At 36.1% G+C, this 23700-nt stretch overlaps 1 protein-coding gene across 2 annotated transcripts; it reads left to right on the top strand.

The window, feature by feature from the left end:
- Positions 1-3068: 3068 nt before the first annotated feature.
- Positions 3069-22175, top strand: LOC141626649 (ribonuclease III domain-containing protein RNC1, chloroplastic-like). 2 transcript variants are annotated; one of them, XM_074440350.1, is made up of 5 exons: positions 3069-3999; positions 7115-7319; positions 8733-8933; positions 21254-21340; positions 21619-22175. In XM_074440350.1, exons 1-5 carry the CDS (start codon positions 3179-3181, stop codon positions 21934-21936), a joined length of 1632 nt encoding a protein of 543 aa, XP_074296451.1. In that variant the 5' UTR covers positions 3069-3178; the 3' UTR covers positions 21937-22175. The 2 variants fall into 2 exon arrangements, with proteins under 2 accessions (XP_074296451.1, XP_074296452.1); XM_074440351.1 differs by lacking the exons at positions 3069-3999; positions 7115-7319; positions 8733-8933 and adding an exon at positions 19873-21155.
- The last annotated feature ends 1525 nt before the right edge of the window (positions 22176-23700 follow it).

Here is a 23700-nt window from a genome sequence, read left to right as displayed (position 1 = left end):
AAGGGTGTTACCATCTCGGTGCCCGAGGACAGTAATAATCAAATGTCGATAAAAGAACTATTAAGTTACATTACAATGATCAACAAACTACGATATACAAAAGGTATAACTTGGACTACTATCAGCTATGTGAACTACACTTCTATCATGACTCGTGAAAGACTCATCCCGCCAAGTATCCAGCTATCATCCAAGACATCAACTGCTAAGACTGACTGCTCACCATAAGGGATCATGGCAGACACAACAGAAACAAACAAGAAGACAAAACCACACAAGGTCAGTAACTGAAGAAACACACCAACCATTGCCATCACAATACAGATACAACAAAACACACATAAGCCACACCTCCTCCACTCAATCACCGTCACCGACTGTCCACTGGACCAGCCTTGCCAGTGGGGGACCCCAGCCGTACCCACCAAATCCCCGCTCATCATACCGAGCGATCGATAACCCTGTCCCATTAATGTGCACATCCCCTCCCGTGGCGGGTTCTACGGAGGACGAAACTAGGGCGTGAAGCCACTCCTGCAAGTGACTCCACTCAGCCGAGGACGCACCTCGAGAACCATAGACAAACAATCACAATTAGCTGCACCACAACAACAATAAATGAAACAACACAACACCAACCGATTACCACAATCAATCAACCACAACGATAATGGTGATGATGATGACATACCTACGCATAGCATTCCGGCATCAAGACCGCTGCTCGACTCAAGCAACCCATCCCTACGGCACAAGCATCCTTAAAGGCTCCCATGGAAGAGGCTATGGTGAAGGGAAGAAGGAGAGACGACATTTAGGTTTAGGGAAGAGAGGCGGAAATGACTTGCGGTTTCTCAAAACACGAAATATAAATCCTCGCTATAAAGATGTTACCCGATCGAGTAACTAACCTACTCGATCGAGTGGCCCCTACTCGATCGAGTACCCAAACTACTCGATCGAGTAGCCTCTACTAGATCGAGAATCCCAAAAACAAAGCTTACCACATCACAAGACACCGCTCATATTGTTTCCAAAGGTCAAGACATGTATCCTAGGACGGTCAAGGTTGGTCAACGGGTCCATAAAAGGGCAGGTATTACATCGACACAAGCAGCAGATCAATAGTGATCCTCTATGAAATCACCTCCTATCAACATATAATCATACAATCATAATCTAATGCCAATAATACTCCCAAAATCCCCAAATCACCCAATTAGGGTTTAAACCAAAGCTAACGAATCAACATAAAAACTGTACTAGGATCTTACCCACAATACGACGATCTCAAAGGTGTAAAGAACTCTGCAATCCGATAACTCTAGCCTCTTGGATTTGATAGCAATGCGAGAGAAGAACTTACGTTGTTTTGTTTTCTTTTGTAAAAGGTTTAGAATAAGGTAAAAAGATTAAAGAAACTGACGATTCCACTTTATATAACTTTCATGCGTTGCTATCAAACCCGACCAAAAACACGTATAACCCGACTTACTCGATTACTCGATCGAGTAACTAAGGTACTCGATCGAGTAACGCCTACTCGATCGAGTTGCCCTTACTCGATCGAGTACCCATCAGGCAGAACCCACTCCAAAAAGCAAAACTAACTTACTCGACAGAGTAAGCCATACTCGATAGAGTACTCAACAGCTCATAAATATGAGGTATTACAAATCCCTTCTACGTCCCTCAGTGCTACGTCATAGCTCTAAGCCAACGTATTCGCCGCCTTCGCTGACCATTACCCTATCATCTTGCTTGCCCACGAACATCGATCTTTTCACGACAAATCTGTAAGTTTTAACTTAATACTCCAAATTGTCTAATTAAAACATCACATATAGAAACTGAAACATAGAACTCATAACTTACCTTTTCCTTTACAATGTCTTAGAACATGAATTGTCAGATTAAAACTACAAGTTCTTAAATTAAAATCCTACTCCCTCCTATTCTAAATAACTCTCTCTATTTCTTTTTTCGTCTATTCATAATACTCTCCCTATTTCCTTATTTGGCAAACTTTTATACTTATTTTAATCACCCCACCCCACAACAATACCCCCACAATACTCATACTTTATCTTATTTTAATCACTTTACCCCACAACAATCTTTATTTTAATCACCCACCCCACAACAATACTTATTTTTATCACACAATACCTTCCCTCTTTCCAATCTCCTACTCCACTCCAATACTTTATCATATAATACTCCTCTTCCTTAATTCTCGTGCCCTCCATAAAAGGGGAGGGTTATGTAGAATAGGAGGGAGTATTTTACAAAAAAAATAAAAAAAAAATAAAGAAGAAGCTACTAATCAATCGATATACGAAAAATGCAAAATAAAATTGATAGTTTTGAAGTTAAAAGTCTTAGTTGTTGAAATAAGTTAATGAGTTTGATAAGTAAACCCAAATTAAGGTGGAAATCGTAAAACCATGGGTTTAGTATTATACAATTATATAGAATCCACCTGTTTTATCTTAAAATCAAAATTTTTCAATCTACATTGAGTATTCAAGTTGAAACAATTACTTACCAAAATTTGATAATCATATAATCATACAATCATGGTGTGTTTTTGTGCTGGACTAGAGGCTTATTTTGGTGCTGTTTGGCCAAGCTTAAAAAATGCTTTTGCAATTGAAAAAGTAGTAGCTTGACCAAACATGGTAAATTAGAGGGTTTTAAAATTGCTTTTGAAAAGCCAAAAACTGATTATTCACCCCCCAAAAGGAGAAATAGATAATTACTACTTCTACTTCTACTTTTCACATAAAGAACCAAATAAGCAAACAAAAGTTGTATTAAAGTAGTTAGACCAAACATATAAATTTTGTGAGAAACCACTTTTACAAAAGTATGACCAAACAACTAAAACTTTTCCGAAAAGTAACTTTTATGAATAAACTCCTTTTAAAAAGGAAAAACCATTTTCCATAATCAAGGTCAAACAACACCTTTGTTTTGATTGATGGTAAATCTTTAATTTGGGCTATTATTTTTTATTGGGTCCGTCCTATATTATAGGACAGTTCTATAGAAAAGTTAATGTTACTATCTCCAAACGCCTTTTCCCTCCTTCCACGCACCACCTTATCCTCGTCTTCCCCCTCCATCAATGGCCTCTAACTCAACCTACCTCCATTAACACCACTCCCCTTCAACCATGGACATCTCTTTCTCAACCTCCTTCAAACCTTTCCCAAAATACCCCTACCTCCTCTCCTTCTCCTCCTCCTTCCCTTCCTCTTTCCTCCCCCTCCACCCAAACAATCCCTTACCCCTCCCCCCCTTACCCTCATCCAAAATATATGCAATTTCCAAAACTGACCCTGACCCTGACCCCATCCAACCCCTCCCAAAAACCAGCCCACAACGCCTCCTCAAAGAACTCTCCGAGCGCAAAAGGGTAATCTCCCCTAAACACAAACCACCCCCACGTAGGTACATTCTTAAACCGCCTCTCGACGACGCGAAACTCGCTAAAAGATTCCTAAACTCACCTCAATTGTCCCTCAAAACATTTCCATTACTCAGCTCATGCCTTCCGAGTCAGAATTTAACGAATTTAGATCAAACTTGGATCGACGAGTACCTCCTTGAGGCTAAACAAGCCTTGGGATACTCGCTCGAACCGTCAGCTGTTAACCCTGAGAACACTCCTGCTAAACAATTTGATACGCTGCTTTACTTGGCGTTTCAACACCCGCATTATGTTGATTGTCGTAGGGTTAATGCTAGACATGTTAAGTATGGGCATTCTAGGTTGATGTTTTTGGGTCAGTATGTGCTTGAATTGGGTTTAGCTGAGTTTTTTCTACAGAGGTATCCTAGGGAGTCTCCTGGGCCTATGAGGGAAAGGGTGTTTGCTTTGATTGGAAAGCGATTTTTGCCTAAGTGGATTAAGGCTGCTAGTTTGCATAATTTGGTGTTTCCCTTTGATGATTTTGATAAGTTGAGGCGGCCTGAGCGTGAACCCGCTTCTAAGTAAGTTTGTTTTGTTTGCCTTAATTTGATTGCAGAGCTGTGTTTTTGGTGTTGTGTTTGATTGTGTTTGTGCTACTGTAGGAGATAAGATTTTGGTACTAGTTGAGCAAATGATTGCTTTGTAGTTTGATCTTTGCTGCTATGTTAGTTTGTCTTAATTGAATGTGGTGGGTTTTTCGAGTTTGATTGGTGTAGAATAGTTTGAGTTAGAGAATTATTAGTTTGTTCGCGTGTGTACTTCTGCTACTATAGAACATTGATAATTCTATCAACTTAAAAAATAAATAAAAAAAAGGTAGGTTTGTAGTTATTCAATGTAATTCTAGACACAGTTTTCATGGTGTTATCATAGGGTGAGGTTGTGTACCTCCGACACCATAATGCTGCCACTTGTGGGAGCCCTTGAGGCATTGAGGTAATGCTATTGTTTCGATATCTGAAAAGAGAGTTTTTGGAATTGCTGACTTAGAAAATGCTTTATCTCAGGTGGATGGATTGGGAGCGGGAATTGTTGATGGTTTATGGCTGTAGAATGAGGTTTGAGGGAGGTCTTACCTTGAAGGAATTTCGTTTATGAAGTTTCTAGGCTCCATTTATGGAGTATGGAGTATGGACTTATGTGGGGGATTGAAGAGCTACCTCTAGACAGTGTCATTTAGCCGAGTATTCTAAAGAGAGATTTTCTATGATGTCATAATGATGAAGGATGGCTTGAACATATGAACTTTTGGAGGTAGTTGATAAACGCTGGCATGAAAAATGTGAAATGTTAGAGTCTTGGAGGTGTTTGATGAAGGAAGGATTAAAATTTGTAATTTGGTGCTTATATAGAATAAGAAGCTTTGAGGTTATTTGATGAACTGTTGTGGTGGAATTTGCTTGTCAAGCTCCTACTCTTGATCATGGACCATGGTACAATAGTGTCCTCGTTACTTAGGTAACAAGTTCTAGGTTCCTGTTATGTTATTTCCTGTTATCTAGTGTTTTATAGAAAAACAGTGATATGTTGGATATAATCTTTGTTAGTTTTAGTTTGTTTGAATGTATGCCATGGCATTGCTCCTGAACAAATACATTCAAAATTTGAAATTTTGCTATACCCTTCACTACCCCAAACTTACAAGAAAGAAACTCGCAGGAAATTATGACTGATGTATTGGGAAAGAAGCAGGGGCATTTTTGTTCTTGCAAGTAGGACCTTTGTCACCAAAGCTTAACTTCTTTGGAGCCAAATACTCTGAGTGTAATGGTATTACAAGCATAGGAGCATTTTATGTCTACCTAGCAGACTTCATGATTTGTGATGGTTTAATGGTTGTCTTTCTTTTATGGCCATTTCATAGAATGGCAGCTCACCCCAACATTATGACATTGACATTTAACCCTGAAGCATTAGCTTGATGACTGCTTTTCTGGGTCCTTCCACTGCATTGTCGATTTTTGTATCAACTTAGGTTAGAGTTTGGAACATTCATTTGACATCCCAGTGGCTTATGTGGGTCTTAATGTCTTATGCATCGTCTCTCAATTCTCAAAATCAATATTGTGGCTGTAAAAACTAGATTAAGTACTATCATATGCCACAAGGTTACTATAGAATGTTGCTTATTAGATGTTTTTTTTTTTTTTTTTTTTTTTTTTTTGAGAAATTCTACTGTGTACCCCGGAGTTTTTCAGTTTTCTGTGTTGAGTGATGAGACGAAAGAGGGGGTTGAGAGAAACTTGGAATTGTGGAGGCATACTTTGGAGATTCGTGGGTTTAGGCTAAGTAGGAGTAAGACCGAGTATTTGAGGTGTCAGTTCAGTAACGCGAGATCGAGAGAGGTGGGGAGTATTATTTTCGATGGAAATGTTCTTGAGGGGTCAAATTTCTTTAGATATCTAGGATCTATTATTCAAAAAGATGGGGAGTTAGACGGAGATGTTGCTCACAGAATTAAAGCGGGATGGTTGAAATGGAAAAATGTATAGGGTTTTTATGCGATAAAGATATGTTCCATAGATTAAAGGGAAAATTCTATTGCACAACGATTAGGCCCGCCCTACTCTACGGCTCCGAGTGTGGTGGTTGGAGACCTGGGAACAGAAAAGGTTGTCAGGGGTAGAGGGTGATAGAGCACGATATGAGATTTCTCGGGCTTGAAGAGGGAATGGTGACAGAGAGGGAAAACGGAGGGAAATGATTCATGTGGATTTTTTAGTATCTGATATTATTTGAAATATTTAGTGTTTTAATTTAATTTTTAAAAATTTATTTGTTCTTTTCGAATTTATTACATGTTTTTTTAACCAACAACTTTCTTATATATTAATACTTGGTTTACTTTTAAGGTATTCCAGACCATTAAGTTTTACTTCGATTTTTAAAATCGCTTTAATCTTTATTCTCGTTTAAATTCTAAGTTTTTATAAAAGAAATCCGGACTTCGATCTTAAAACCTATAAGTTTACCTTGACTTTTGTATTATGTTTCACTTCCCTTTTGTTTTTCACTTTTCCTTTTCTATATTTTCGTATCGTGAGGTGTGCACGATCACCCATGGACGGTTCTAAAGGATTATTCATGTCAGCCGACCCCAAATCATTTTGAAATTAAGGCTCTGTTGTTGTTGTGTAGCCATGAACTTCATACTTAGTCTACACCATAACCTCCTCGAGAGAATTGATTGAGGAGCCGTATGAGGTGAAAATCTCATGTACGGTTCTGTAGAGTGGCAGTAAGAGTAAGAGTGACTTATCTGTATATGAGAGTTATCACAAATCACCTTTAACTTGTAGAAACTACATTTAAACACCTTCCATTAAGCATGAAATAGTAATGGGGGTTTCATGGATTATTGGCTAGGTTAATAGATTATTTGGTGGTTTAATGAGTAATTGGGTAACAGTTAAATAAGCAGGTTAGGGAATTGACTTTGTTAATGAGTGGATTAATAGAGCAACTAACAAACAAGTTAATAGAGACAACCAATAAGTTCACGATATAGACAGAAGTACAGAGTTTAGGAGTACAACATAGAATTTCCCCCCTTTTTTTTATATAATTATACTGACAATGAGTATTGCTTCTTTTTATTTTTCCACTTATCGAATTCAAAATTATGTATTTTTGTAGGTCTGTCTTTTGGGCTCTGTTTGGCGCTATATATTTATGTTTCGGCATGCCAGAAGTATATCGTGTACTATTTGAGGTGTTTGGAATGGATCCAGAGGATGAGGAATGCCTACCAAAGAAGAGAAGGCAACTTGAAGATATAGATTATGTGTCCGTGGAATTCGAAGGCAGAAAGCTCAGTTGGCAAGATGTGGCTACTTATAGAGTAAGTTATACACTCATACCTTCAGTTGATGATTTATAGTCTTAATACTCCTCAACAAAGGGAAAATAAATGAATTCCACGCTGGTGTAACTATTCTGTTTCTGTCCATCTAAACTTCTAGTCGTATTGGTCCAGTCTGTTAGGTTTAGCTTACTCTCCTTTCTCTAGTGTCCAAAATAGTTTAAAATTCTTCTGCACTATCTTTTAAATGAAGAAGCATATGATTGCGCGTTTTTGGTCAATGGCACCATGATCACCCGTTTTTGTTTATGCTAAAATATTTTTTTTACTGCGTAATTATGGATGCAAAGATATCCTCACTTTCGTATTTAGTTAATTTTGTAGCTGAATTCAAAGAAGGCTCGTTGTATGTGTTGTACATCTCTGACAGTAATGATACTAGAAAACTGGCAGAAGCTAGGAAAGTCTTTAGAGCAACTCCAATAGGAACAAAATTTCAGTACTTTCAGATTCTGCTTATACGAAACAAAAATATTGTCAAAGACTGGTTATTCTATCTCGCTAAACAACCTTAGTTTATCTCGCAAAGAGCTTTAGCATGGCATTCTTCTTCTGGAATGAAAAAGGCTGAAATTTGAGCTTTCGTTGAGCCCCTTGCTCTTTTGGTCCTCCTATGAGTTCAATTAGATGATCAAGTTCCTTGCCAACTATTGAACCCGATCTTCTTTCCCAAACTTTTGTGGTTCACTCCAACATTCCCCATTTGTTCGACTGTTGCTGAGCAGTTAGCTTGGAAATCCAAGCCAATCACTTACTATTGGTGTAAAAAAAACTTCACATCAGCTTTGGCCAAGCTATTGGGTACTGCGAGGCATTGGTTTACTTTAAAATCATGGGACCCATACTTTTTAATACGAGAAAAAGACATTAGGACCGCATACATTGCAAGAATATAGACTACATTGGAGGACATTGTAACTTGAAGGATTAGCTTGTAAATCTGTTGTGGTGACTCTGACTTGGGTAAAATTTAGGTTAGCATTTGAGTTGCTGTATCCCAAATGATGAAATGTATGTCATGAACTTTACATGGTCAGTTAATGTACTTCCTGATGTTCAACCTGTTTCTTCATACTTCTCTTTTTGTTGTTTCAGTGGATTTTTAACACTTCTATTTTCGGCAATCAATTGAGTGTAAGCACATGGGTATCTTTTACTATACACTATTAACCTCTCTCTACTACTAAGGTTGAGTCACTCAAGTGTAGAGAGGGAGTGCTATTCTTATAGAGGGAGTGCTATTCTTCTATGTAGGTTTCTGCCGTCAACCGATCATCAGTTCAGCTGGGCCAGTCATCAGATTTCTGTTTGCCCATATGTAAATGATATTTGTTGAATTTAGTGGAATGTTTGCATTCGTATTGATGACATGTGCTGTCCTTGTCTTTACAGCCTCCTGAGTTTGCATTTTTTGCACATCCAAGAGTCTTTAGAGCTTGTGTGCCCTCAGGTATGCATCGCTTCCGAGGAAACATATGGGATTTTGATAGCAGACCGCAAGTTATGCAAACACTGGGGTATCCTTTGCCAGCGAATGATAGAATTCCAGAGATTACTGAAGCAAGGAATATCGAGCTTCAACTTGGTCTTCAGGTATCTTTTCACTTTTGCCAGATTGTGGAGCTTTCTTTTGGTTGTATTTCTTATATTAAATGATTTGCCCTTGCGAATTTTCCAAACAAACTGGTGGTTTTCTATTTTGTGATACTATATATATATATATATATTGAAGAAGGATCAAGTGAGTCCACCAAAAATCCTTGAGTCCATAAGTCCTCTTTAGGACCCTTAAAAAGATAGGATGGAGGGCTGAGATTGAAAGGGAAAAAGGGAGGATTAGTGCTAAAATTAGGGGATCAATCCTAATTAATCACTTTCCCTCACTACTATCCCTAATCAAGCCCTAATTTCACTATAAAACCCTTCTTTTTCCACTCACTTCTCTCTCATCTCACAATTATCCTCCCCCTCATCTCTCTAAAAACCAAAAAAACTCAATTCCTCTAAAAAATCCAACAAAATTCAAAAACCAAATAATTCAAAAAAAAAAATTCCCCCCTCTTCCTCTTCTTCACCTACCCGACCCCACGACCACCTCCACCGCCACCGCCACCTACCCACGCCCACCAACCGCACCACCACCGACCCACTACCCTCCTCTCATCCTCACCACCACCGACCCACCACCCTCACCCCGCCCGCCACCACCCACACCGACACCCACCCCACGCCCACCACACATCCCCCACAAAAACCTCCTTCACTCACCCCGACTCCCACATCTGCCTCCCACCCTCCACGCAAAACCAGCACCACTCCCCACCAATTAAAACCAATTAAATCAAAAACATTCAAAAACCCAAAAAAAATCTCATCTCAACACCTCCGTCCACCATCGCGCCATCCTCACGCACCTCCGACGTCCACCACGCCAGATCTGACCCACCACGCACCACCACCACCACCGCCTCCTTCAACCACCACCCACAACAACACCAGATCTGAATTTAGAAATATTAATGGTGTTGTTGTCGATCGGAAAGATGTATGTGTAGTGTACGAAAAATGTGTAGTGTACGATCAGAAAGATGTCGATCTGAATTTAGCAACACCTTATGTCATGTATGCTGATGTATGGTGTTTGCTTTTTGGAAAAATAAAACTTGAGGTGTATGTGTAGTGTACGAAAACTAAGAAATCTTTGGTCTTTTTCTTTTATCTTTATTGGGTTTTTTAAATACTATTTTTTTTTTTTTTTTTTTTTTTTAATCTTTTCTATTTTAGGATATTTTTTTTTTTCGAAAATAGCTTAGTCTTGATGTTGTTGTTGTTACGTAATTTTTTTAATTATTATTTTCATTTGTTATTGTGAGTGGTTAATTTTTACTTGCGTATCTCGTCTTTTTTTGTTTTTCTTTTTTAGATCTATAAAGTTACACTCGGGTGATTTCAGATCTATTTATTTTTTTGTGTTATTTTAATTTTTCTTTAAATTTACACTTGTATTTCCTCACATTTACATTCGCATTTCTTTACATTTACCCTCTTATGAAGTATAATAAATTGTTGATCTTATTCGTAGATCTAATAAATATATTTATTTTACTCATATTTTTTTACATTTACAATCGTACTTTTTTACATTTACACTCATATTTCTTTACATTTACACGCATTTTTCAGATTTACACTTGTACTTCTTACAGTTACACTCGTATTTCTTTACATTTACACTCATATTTTGTACACTTACACTCATATTTCCTTACATTTACACTTGTATATCTGTACATTTACATTGGTTAAAATTATATAGATTTGCACTCATATTTTGTGTGGATATGAGTTGGTGGCGGAGGATGACGGCGGTGGTGTTTTTTTGGTAGTCGGACTAAAGTTTTACTCGTAAAGGACAAAGTTACACTTATAAAGGACTAAAGTTACACTCGTAAAGGACTAAAGCTTTACTCGTAAAACATCACATTTACACTTGTAAAATGTTAAAATTATATAAATTCAAAATTTCCGTCACAAAAAATCAAATTTACACTCTTAAAATGTTACATTTACACTCGTAAAACATCACATTTACACTTGTAAAATGTTAAAATATGTAAATTCAAAATTTCCGTCACAAAAAATCAAATTTACACTCTTAAAATGTTACATTTACATTCGTAGAACATCACATTTACACTGGTAAAACTCATACAACATTACATTTACACTTCTGAAATCTGAAACTCAAAACTGATTAATTAGGGGCTAGAGAGAGAAAGAAAAATTAACTATTGTATAGAAATTTGATTATTGGTAAATTTTTTTGGTAATTTTCAATCTCAACCATCCATCTCAATCCAACCATCCACATTTTTTTTCTTTTCTTTTTAATAGCCCTTAATCAAATTCATCTCAACCATCCAATGAGTCCATCCAATGGCCATTAGAAGGACTTATGGACTCAATTGGGAAGGAGGACTCATTAGAACTCCTCTCTCTCTCTCTCTCTCTCTCTCTCTCTCTCTCTCTCTCTCTATATATATATATATATATATATATATATATATATATATATATATATATATATAGAGGTGGGATCCGGTGAGAACGATCACTCAGTGAGAACGGTGAGAACGAACTACCTAACCCAATTATTAAAAAAACAAACACGGCTTAACTCTCTTCACTACTCCTTAAGTCCTGACCATCTCTACTCCTTAAGTCCTACCATCTTTTTCTGGAAAAAAAAATCCCAAATCATAAACAACAATTCAACAAACCCATCCCCATAACATATGTTATGCGACATTATTAATTATGTAACCAAAGTAATTAACTCAATCACACCCCAATTCCTAAAAATTAATCGATTCCCTTTCGATGTCGACGCTAATGTGGCAGTCAAAGAAATCGGCAGTTTCTTCAGGTTCACGGTGGCATCACCAACTATGACCGATACCATCTTCTAGCCCAGAAGTTGCGTTACTCATCAGCCACCTTTTGCGACCTACTGATGTCCGACGCCAACGACAACACGACCACCATCACCAGCTGCCGCCGTTCACTCTTGTCCCTGTCTCTTAATCTTACTCTTAGGAACTTATTTCATATGTTGATTTATGGTGTCATTGCGAGTGAAATGACTCAAAAAATCAATTTATGCTACGGTGGTCGATTCATTTATGTTCGTTGGCATTAGTAAAAAATCAATTTGTTCTACACAAAATTAATGTATCTGGGTTCTATATTGATGTATCTCAAACCACTTTTTATGTACCTAGTAATTAATTTTGCGTATCTATGTTGGATACATTAAAATAATGGTTAGATACATAAAAAAATAGTGTAGATGCATTGAAATAGAGGGAAATCAACAAAGGGTAAGAGGTGAGGTAGGTGTCGCCGTCGAATTGTTGACTGTTGTTCACCAATTCAGACGCCAGTGGCTGCCGTCATCTAGATTATTGGCGAGAGAAACCGTCCACGGGGAGTCTTAAAGTAGCCTGTGGTTCATCGGCATAATCTATATTATCGACAGAAGTGTATCACCGTCGCCGGTACGGTGGTTTTTGAGTTGGCCTCGGGTTAGTGATATGGTGGCCTGGGCCGTCCTCATGAAATACCCGGCAAGTCTAGATCAAAAGAGGCTGCACGAGGTCACCAACGTTGCGTGGAAGGGCGCACGAGCGCGACCTCAGTGGTTGTTGGGTGGCGGAAGGTGAGATCGGTGGTGGTGGTTGTCATTAATCAGGATGAGGGAGTGGGAAATTATAAAGGGTGAGAATGACGGGAGAGTATAAGTTTTGGGTTTTGATTATGGGGAAGTACAACAAGTGCGTGTTAATTAAGTTGGTACAATTAGTTCGTTCTCACCGTTCTCACCGAGTAATCGTTCTCAGGATCTAAATCTATATATATATATATATATATATATATATATATATATATATATATATATATATATATATATATATATATATATAGTGTAAAGATCAAGTGAGTCCATGTCTTACATTTGAGTCCATAAGTCTCATTGTGAGCCTTTAGATGAAGAAGTTGGAGGGCTGAGATTAAAAGCAAAAATAAGGGGATTAATGCCTAACAAAACACTCTCCCTCTCTACTTTACTAATCAACATTAATTAATTATTAATCCACTATATAACATTTTTTCTCACAATAACTTCTCACTCATCCCTCACAATTTCATCCATTCATCTCTCTAAAATCCCAATTAAATCAAATACCCAAAAAATCCACTTCAAAATCAGAAAAATTCAAAATCCAAAAAAAATCCCGCCCCCCCAACCCCCTCCTTCCACCAACTCCACCGGCCACCACCACATACACCACAACCACATACACCACAACCACCTTTCCCCACAACCACCGCCATAGTCGATCCCGCGCCCCCAACCACCCTCCTTTCTCTCCGCCACAAACCGGATCCGCGCCTCCCACCGACCTCCCCAATGCCGCCACCACCACCGAACACCAACATCAAACACCACAAGTTGTCTCCTCCTCTTCACCACCACGCACCATCCTCCAACTACCACCACAACCACCGCCTCCTCCAACTAACAACAACAAACACAACCACACCCTCCGCGACAACAACTTCACCACGCACCTCTCCTCCCCTGCCTCACCACCACCACCGACGACTCACGACCTCAACATCACACCTTCCACCGCCCTCCCATTCTCTTTATTCCAGATCTGCCGCCGTTTTGTTTTTTTTTTTTTTTTTTTTTTTTTTTTTTTTTCTTCTTTGTTCAATCTCACGTGAATGTGATGTGGGTTTGCAGTTTGTTTTACTTTTGTTTTGTTTTTTAGTTGTAGATGTGGGTTTTTGTTTGTTTTTCTTTTTTCTTTTTTTTTTCTTCTTTCTTTAATCTCACGCCCCCATTTTTTTTTTTTTCTTGTGACTTTTTCTTTACTTTGTTCTTTTTTAGATCTACTTTTTTTTCTTCTCTTTTTTTTTTTTTTTGAAATTTCTTATCTATTTTTGTAAAATAGGATGGTGGTGGTTATTGTTGTAAAATATGATCCTAATATCAATTTTTTAAAGACGAGATGAGGGAGGAGGAATTATATCATTTCTTTGGTATATCTTCAACAAATGAAGATAAATACTAAAATCTGAGTATATTGGTGTTAAAATTACAATTTTCTTCATTAAAATTACACTTTTTGTTGTTAGAATTACACTTTTTTCTGCTAGAATAACACTATTTTAGGCTAAAATTACACTTTTTCTTGTTAAAATTACACTTTTTTCTATTAAAATTCCACTTTTTTCTGCTAGAATAACACTTTTTTCGACTAAAATTACACTTTTTGTTGTTAGAATTACACTTTTTTCGTTAGAATCACACTTTTTTCATTAAAATTACACTTTTCTTCATTAAAATTACACTTTTTTCTGTAAAAATTTTTCTTGTTAAAATTACACTTTTCTTGTTAGAATTACACTTTTTTTCTACTAGAATTACAATTACACTTTTTTTTTTTGCTATAATTACACTTTTTGGCTAGAATTACACTTTTTCCTGCTAGAATAACACTCTTTTCGACTAAAATTACACATTTTCTCGTTAAAATCACACTTTCCTCCATTAAAATTACACTTTTTTCTGTGAAAATTATACTTTTTTTTGCTAGAATAACACTTTTTTCGGCTAAAATCACACTTTTAGTTGTTAGAATTACACTTTTTTCTGTTAAAATTACACTTTTTTTGCTAGAATAACACATTTTTCGGCTAAAATTACACTTTTTGTTGTTGGAATTACACTTTTTTTTAATTAAAGTTATACTTTTTTTGCTAGAATTACACTTTTTTCTCGCTAAAATTACACTTTTTGTTGTTAGAATTACACTTTTTGTTGTTAGAATTACACTATTTTCTGTTAGAATTACACTTAGCTCTATTGGACTAATGTTATACTCTCAATGGACTTGGTCATATTCTCATATTCTCATTGGACTAATGTTACATTCTCAATGGACTAAAATTACATTCTCATTAATGTGGTGAAATTATACTTTTTCGGACTAAAATTACACTTTTCGGACTAAAATTACATTCTCCTTGACTAAAAATAACAATCTCATTGGACTAAAATTACACTTACCTGGACTAAAATAACACTTTTTGTCATTAACATAACACTAAGTAAAATGCTAAATTACAATAACTTGTGATAAAATGACAAAAATTCAAAATATTATTCGTTAAAATCACTCGGAAAAGATTGAAGTTAAACTTGTAAAACGCTAAATTCTCGAAAATATTTCTTAAAATTACACTTTTTACCGTTAGAATTACACTCGTAAAATCCTAAAATGTCGAAAACTTGTCTCGAAAAAAAAACGAAAAAAACGAAACAGTCGAAAACTTGTCTCGAAAAAAAAAATACGAAAAATATCGAAACAGGAAAAATGTTAACAAAATTTTCATAAACTTTGAAGTATAAGACAAAATATGGTGTTAATTGTGTATGATAATGAATTAGTGAATGTATTATTAAAACTAGAGAGAGAAGTGAATTAATTAGTGTTAAGTGTGTTTTTTGCTTTCAATCTCAACCTTCCACCATGCATGATCCAAGGGTTGTGGGAGGGACTTATGGACTCAAAAAAAAAAGGGACTTAGAAGAACTTTGCTCTCTCTCTCTATATATATATATATATATATATATATATATATATATATATATATATATATATATATATATATATATATATATATATATATATATATATATATATATAGAGAGAGAGAGAGAGAGAGAGAGAGAGAGAGAGAGAGAGAGAGAGAGAGAGAGAGGGGTGGGGTGGGTGGTTCAATTGAGTCCTCCTCTTCCATTGAGTTCCTAAGTCCTCATCTACACCATTAGAAGGGAAGAGATGGATGGTTGAGATTGAAAGCAAAAAAACACACTTAACACTAATAAATTACCGAACCACTCATTAATTGGCTTTCTCTCTCTAGTTTGTATTTAATGACTTTTAGCCCCTAATTAATGATTTTTGAGTTTCTGAGATTTATAAGTGTAACTCTGAGTTGTAAAATGTAACTTTGACCTTTTAAGGCGGTTTTGTATATAAAAAATTGAATTTATACAATTTTAACATTTTACAAGTGTAACTCTGGGTTTAAAAGTGTAACTTTGATTTTTTAAAGTCGATTATGCATATAAAAATTGAATTTATACAATTTTACCATTTTACAAGTGTAGCTCTGAGTTGTAAAAGTGTAACTTTGATTTTTTAAGGTCTATTTTGTATATAAAAAATTGAATTTTGACAATTTTAACATTTTACAAGTGTAACTTTGATGTTTTACGAGTGTAACTCAGGTATATTTTGAGAGTGTAACTTTAATTTTTTTAGGCGGTTTTATGGATAAAAATTTAAATTTATACAATTTTAACTTTTTACAAGTGTAACTTTGATGCTTTACGAGTGTAACTCTAATATTTAAAGAGTGTAACTTTGATTTTTTAAGGCGGTTTTGTCTAAAAAAATTTGAATTTATACAATTTTAACATTTTACAAGTGTAACTTTGATGCTTTACGAGTGTAACTTTGGTCCTTTTGGGTGTAACCTTGATTTTTTGGTGTAACTTTGATCATTTATATGTGTAACTTTGGTTCTTTATGAGTGTAACTTTGATCATTTATATGTGTAATTTTGATCATTTATATGTGTAATTTTGGTCCTTTGAGTGTAACTTTGGTCCTTTATAAGTCCGACCACCATCAAATCCCACCACCGTCTCCACCACCAACCTACACCCACTACTACCACCACCTTCACTTAAAATATTTACTCATATTTAAGTGTAACTTTGGTCCTTTATAAGTGTAACTTTGTTCTTTCATGAGTGTAATTGTGGTCCTTGTGAGTAGATCTAAGACTAAAATCTACAAATTATTTAATTTAGTAGATCTAAATCTAACATTAAAATAAAAGGATCTCACAAAAAAGCGAGATTTGAAAAACAAAATCTAAAAAAAAAAGAAAATGGGTAAGACGAGATTTGAGAAAATAAATGACAAGACGATATTTTAAATATGAAATTTGAAGAAAAAAAGATATATAAGAAGATGAGATTCGAAAAAATATAAAACAAGACGATATTTAAAAAACGAAATCTGAATAAAAAAAAAAACAACTATAAAAACTGACCAACGACACACACAACCAACAAACTAAAATTAGAAAAAAAAAAAAATCAAACAAAACAACGACACACACAAGAAATCAGAAAAAAAAAAAATTTAAACAAAACGACACACACAACCAACAACTACACAAACAACAAACAACGACAACAACACAACCACCCACAACACTTCACCACCAATATTCAGCCGCAACCCACTCACCGTTGACCTCCACCACCATTCGCAACCACTAACAGCCCCTCCAAAATTAGATCTAAGTTTTTTTTTGTAAAAAAATGAATGAAGGGTGGCTTGTGGAGCAAGCGGCGGCAGCAGCGTGGGCAGGTGGCGGCAGCAACGACGTGGGTAGGTGGCCGACAGCATTGTTGTGGGCGGTGGTGTTGGTTGTGGTGGGCGTTGTTGTTGTTGTTGTCGCGGCGGCGGCGTTGTCACGGTGTGGTTGTGGTGATGATTTGGTGGTAGATCTAGCTTTGTTTTTCGTAGATTTAGTTTTTTTTGGTGGTAGTGTGGTTGTGGGATGTTGGTGGTGGTTGGTTGGTGGCGTTGTGGGTGGTGTTGGGTGGCTGCCGAGAATAGGGGAGCCGAGTGGTGGTGGTGGTGTCGGGTGCGGATGGCGGTCGTGGGGGTCGTGGTGGTAGGGTGGGTGGTGGCGCAGGTGGTCGTGTGATGGTGGTGGTGTCGGGGTGGGTGGTGGTGATGAGTAAGGAAGAGATGAGGGAATTATTTTTTTTTTGGGTTTTTGATTTTTTGGGTTTTAGAGAGATGAGAGGATGATATTGTCAGGGATGAGAGAGAAGTGGGTGGGAGAATAAATTATTTATAGTAAATTAGTGTTTAATTAATGTAGATTAGTAAGTGTAGTGAGAGAAGGGTGCTAATGACCCATTAATCTTTTTTTTTGTTTCAATCTCACTCATCCATCTTCCATCATCCAAAGGCTCTTAGGAGGACTCATGGACTCAAGAGAAAAGGATAGACTCAAGTGATCGAGTTTTTCTAAAATGTGCCCTAATGACACATGTTAATAACCTTAATATGGTAAGATTAACAATATATTCTCACTAATTATGGTAACAATGAGTTTATATTTGAATATCTCATGAGAATATGTTGTCAATCTTACCATATTAAGGTTATTAACATGTGCCCTTAGGGCACATTTTAGAAAAACATATATATATATATATATATATATATATATATATATATATATCAAATGAGTCCACCAAAAAAATTGAGTCCATAAGTCCTTATATATACCCTTAGATCTTACTAGGTGGTTAGATCTTACTAGGTTGTTGGTTGAGATTAAAAGCAAAAAAGCATACCCCACCACTAATTAAAGTACCTATCCACTAATTACTTACTCATTCACTAATTAATTGTCTTTCTCTCTCACAGTTAAGTTTATGACATTTTAGTATTTTTAAAGTGTAACTTTTATTTTTTACGAGTGTACTGTTTTACTGTGTAACTTTAATATTTTACGAGTGTAACTTTAATTCTGAATAGTGTAACTTTATACTAAAAAATGATTTTGACTTATATTATTTTGATTCTTTGGAATTTTAAGACAAGTTTACTACATTTTAGTATTTTTAGTGTGTAATTTTTCTGTTTTACGAGTGTAACTTTAATTATGAATAGTGTAATTTTATATCAAAAAGTGATTTTGACTTATACTCCCCCCAATTTCCTATTATCTTCCCTCTTTCCTTTTTCACACAAGTTTGATTATCTTCTCTCTTTCCATTTTTGGTAAGCTTCATTCATTATTTTATTATTTTCTCTCATAAAAATCAACAACTCCCATTCCTTTATCCATTCTTTTATTCATTATTCATTCTTTATTATTTTGTCTCTTCTATAATCTTTACAATTTACAATATATTAGCAATACTTTATTCCTCTTTCTTATTTTTTGTGCTCAAAAGAAAGGGGAAGATATTAGGAAATTGGAGGGAGTATTATTTTGGTTTTTTAAAATTTTGAGACAAGTTTATGACATTTTAGTATTTTTAGAGTGTAACTTTATTGTTTTACGAATGTAACTTTAATTCTGAATAGTGTCACTTTATACTAAAAAGTGATTTTGACTTATATTATTTTGGTATTTTGGAATTTTAAGACAAGTTTATGACATTTTAGTATTGTTAGAGTGTAACTTTATTCTTTTACAAGTGTAACTTTAATACTAAATAGTGTAACTTTACACTAAAAAATGATTTTGACTTATACTTCCTCCATTCAACTCCACTCTACCATTTTTCATTTTTTACACTATTCACAAGTGCATATTTAATCTCGATTTTCTCTCAATATTTAAGTGAAAATATATTCATGTGGGATCTTGTTTGATTCGTCTTTACGAATACATTAAAAATATCTAACTTTTATAATTTTTGCAAATACGTAGCTAACGATATTTACCGCGTAAAACACACATTGGCAAACGTGAAAAAGCAAAGTGGTAGAGTGGAGTTGAATGGAGGAAATATTATTTTGATTTTTTGGAATTTTAAAACAAGTTTATATGATATTTTAGTATTTTTAAAGTGTAACTTTAGTTATCTAAGAGTATAATTTTATACTACCAAATTAGTTTGATGCATATTATGTTGAGTTTTTGTAATTTTAAGACAAATTTATGATACTTTAATTTTTTACGAGTGTAACTTTTTTTTAATCGTGTTATTTTATACTACAAAGTAATTTTAACACATCTTATTTTTGAATTTTTTTAATTTTAACTGATTTACGAGTGTGACTTTAGTCTTTTATGAATATAACTTTAGTCTATTGAGAGTGTAACTTCAGTCTTTTACGAATGTAACTCTAGTCTTTTACGAATGTAACTTTAGTCCATTAAAAGTGCAATTTAGTCCATATTGAAAGTGTAATTTTAGTCCATTGGAAGTGTAACTTTACTTCATTAAGAGTGTAACTTTAATCTTTACTGGATCAGTTCACCAACAACCTCCGCCATAATAATAACACCAACAATAACAACCACGGCTATTTTTTCACCATAAAAAACAAGATAATACGATTATTATTTATCTAAGATTAGATTCAACAAATTATATGAGATCTATTTAGTTGATCTAATATTAAAATAAAAGAATATTACAAAATAACAAAAAGAACTGAAAAATGTAATTTGAAAAATGAAATATGAGTAAAAGAATATAACAAGACGAATTTACAAGACAAGATTTGAGAAAATATTTAACAAGACGAGATTTTAAATCACGAGCAATCCATTAATTTTATCGGTTTTTTGAAATTAATTGTATTTTTTTAGTAGATCTAAAAATGGAGGATTTTTTTTTTAAAAGAAAAAAAAAAGACTAAAAACGAGATCTGAAAAAGCCGACACCATAACCACCGCCAAACAACTACTACGCACCTATGACCACCTCCAAGCCACCACATAGTCACCCCAGCCGTCGCTGACCACCAACCTTAAAAAAAAAAAACGACTACACCCCCAACCACCTGACCCTACGACCCACCATAAGCCACCACCATTCAGATCTGAAAACTCAGATTTGAAATACAAAAAAAAAAAAAACGAATAAGAAGATGAATGAGTCGTTGTTGCAGGTGCTTCGTGGTGTCGTTTGTTGGTGATCGAGCGTAGGTGGTGGAAGATCTGGACGGTGAGGAAGGAGGGAAAGAGGCGCGGTGGTTATGTTGTGGGGCTCGTTGAGGAAGGAGGGAGAGGCGCGTGCGACGAGGTTTGTGTGTGGGGTGGGGGTGGGGGTTGGGGTGGCGTGAGTGGTTGTCGTTGGCGGTAGTGGTGGAAGGGAGGGGTGATTGGTTAGGGTGGCGGGTTGGCGTCACGGCAGCAGTGGTGATGGCTAGTATTTTTTTCTCAGATCTGAATGGAGAGTAGAGGAGGATTTTTTAGGGAAATTGTTTAGAGAGAGGGGGAAGTTTTTAGATAGATATGGAGTGTTTATGAGAATGAGTGTTTGGAGAGATATGGATTAATTAGGGTGGTTATAAGAGAGGGGGTTAAAACACATTATTAATCACCCATTTTTGTGTTTTGTTCTCAACCCTTCAATCTCTTGATCCAATGACTTGTAAAAGGACCTATGGACTCAACAATGTAAGGGGGACTTACTTGATCCCATTTCTACATATATATAAATATGTGCTGGTGATGAAACAACTCTGACCTCCTTCCATTTTATTTGAATTATTCAGCTCTGCTTCATGCACCCCTCAAAATATAAGTATGAGCATCCTAGGTTTTGCTTCGAACGACTGGAGTATCTAGGCCAAAAGATTCAGGTGAGTCTTCATTTATGTATTCTGCTTTCTGTTAGGCAGAATTTAACTTGTAAAATCTGAGAAGATTCAATGAGTAAACAAAAGGCGTTCCTCACGATTACTTTTTAAGAATCTTCACTTAGATATCCTCAAGATTGACGTTAAATCACTTTAGTACTCTAAGGTTTAACGATTTTTCCACTTTGTTGACGTGAGGAGTAATGGTATGACCAAAATTGTTTGTTAAACACTAGCGAGCAACTAAACAGAAAATAATGTTGTCTCGGGTTCATCTGCAGGATCTAGTGTTGGCAGAGAGAATATTAATGAAGCACCTGGATGCACCGGGGAAGTGGCTTGAAGAGAAACATCGTCGTCTCCTCATGAACAAATTATGTGGAAAATACTTGCGTGAGAAGTATTTGCATCGCTTTATTATTTACTCTGACCAAGTCCGGGATTCTTATGAACACAATCGAAGGTTACGAAATCCTGCCACAACCGCTGTTAATCAAGCCATCCATGGCCTTTCTTACGCTGTATATGGAAAGCCAGACGTTAGACGCCTCATGTTTGAAGTCTTCGACTTCGAGCAAATTCAGCCAAAGCCTGTTTGATCACTTTTTGTACATGTTTATTATGATAAATGTATCCTTTGGGGTTAAAACTCATCTTCTTCAATTATCTTTATTGCTCTTGTTAGCTGTTGTAGGATTTATTAGGCTGATGTAAAGATGTGAGTCTCCTGTTCCTTACATCTGAGAAAATCAGAAATTTTGTACCATTAGCAACAATATAGATTACACAATGTATTAATCAGGTATAGATAGACTTAGAAGTCCCCTCTCTGTCTGTCTCTCCGAGTTTCTAGCAAAGTAACCCTTTTTGCTTGCTCATTTCGGACATGAATGTGCCACCGTGTTGTGTCATTTCCAGGTTGATGCTTCTGGGTCACTGTTTCATGAAGCTAATAATCAAACCATCCGCATTAGTGAATTCTCACCAATTTTCATTTTACACTTTTTTAGCTTTTCTCTCTCCAATTCACCCTCCATCTCACATTTCCACTCACCATCAAAATTCACCCAAAAAAACATCAAAAAAACACATCAACAAATGCTCAACTTTCCTTCTCTTTCATACTTCCTCCGTCCCGGTTAATAGTTCTTTTTTTTTTTTTTTTTTTGGGGGGGTTGGGAGGGGGGGGGGGGGTATAATGTAGGTATAATAAATCCAAAAAAGTGTTCAAATATATTAAAGATATGAGGCTCCTCTTAACTAGTCTGACTAACTAGTAGTCAACATTTTAAAAACAAAAGAACAGATTAACGCCAAAAACCCAAGGTAGTCAACACTATCATCCTCGACTGTTCAGATAGCCAAGCCACCATGAAAATCAGTCCCCCTCATTTCCAGATCTACTGTCATGTGCCTCAACGTTAATCAATCCCCTTCGTTATAGCCACTTTCAATCCTTGCTGCTGATATAGGTAGCTTGAGCTTCTTATTAACTCTGCACATAACTTCCGCTTTTATCTTGTTAGCAATAATATCAGGTTGGTCCATTTTTCCTTCCACTTGAGCTTGATTTCTCTGGTACCATATATGGTAGTTAGCTGCAGCTACTACCATGGTCTGCACACCTCGCTGTATCTTGGTTCCCCTTCTGCTTTTGCACCATTCCAAGCATCGGCTCTCAGGTAATCTCATACCCATTTGATTGTTAATAGCATTTATCAGTCTGTTGCTATAACTGCATTAATAAAAGAGATGATCTTGGTTCTCCTCTGCTTGCTCACACATACAACAGTGGGAGTTGTCACAAACCCCTATCTTGAGAAGTTTATCCTTAGTATTCAAGGCCTCCTTAGATATTAGCCAAGCAAGCATAGCATGTTTGGGTATGACCAAGAATTCCACACTACCATTGCCCATCTGCATTTAGGATGTTTTATCTCCGAGCCAGTCATAGCACTCAGCTGCTGAATACCCTTTGGTTTGGCCAAACCAGTTGCCATTGACATGTCCAGCAGTAATGTCCTCTTTAATTTTACATGTCTTCCTCCATGGCCAACTTGACTCATAGCTAGGACTATAGGTCAACCATTCTTTGTCTTTAATATATACCCGATAAACCCATTTCACCCATAAACTGTCCTTCTTGTTAGTGACCCAGCTGACCAACTTCCCTACCATAGCGCGGTTCTAAATAATTTGGTCCTTTATGCCTAACCCCCCTTTCCTCCTTTGGCTTACAAATAGTTGCCCAAGCCACCAGGTGCGCCCTCTTGTATTCCGTGCTACTGTCCCAAAGGTAGTTCCTGCATATAGCTTCAATATTCCTAATTACTCCCTTTGGAAGGATGAAGATAGATGCCCAG

The sequence above is a fragment of the Silene latifolia genome, chromosome Y (genome assembly GCF_048544455.1).
Source record: "Silene latifolia isolate original U9 population chromosome Y, ASM4854445v1, whole genome shotgun sequence".
Classification (NCBI taxonomy): Eukaryota; Viridiplantae; Streptophyta; class Magnoliopsida; order Caryophyllales; family Caryophyllaceae; genus Silene; species Silene latifolia.
This window is presented reverse-complemented; position numbering and strand designations above follow the sequence as displayed.

What these genes read in the sequence shown, in the direction of transcription:
- LOC141626649 (XM_074440350.1), top strand. Translation starts at nt 3,179, where the DNA reads ATGGACATCTCTTTCTCAACCTCCTTCAAACCTTTCCCAAAATACCCC. An exon ending in AAGATGTGGCTACTTATAGA is followed by an intron (nt 7,320 to 8,732) that starts GTAAGTTATACA and finishes TTGTCTTTACAG; the next exon opens with CCTCCTGAGTTTGCATTTTT. An exon ending in AGCTTCAACTTGGTCTTCAG is followed by an intron (nt 8,934 to 21,253) that starts GTATCTTTTCAC and finishes TGAATTATTCAG; the next exon opens with CTCTGCTTCATGCACCCCTC.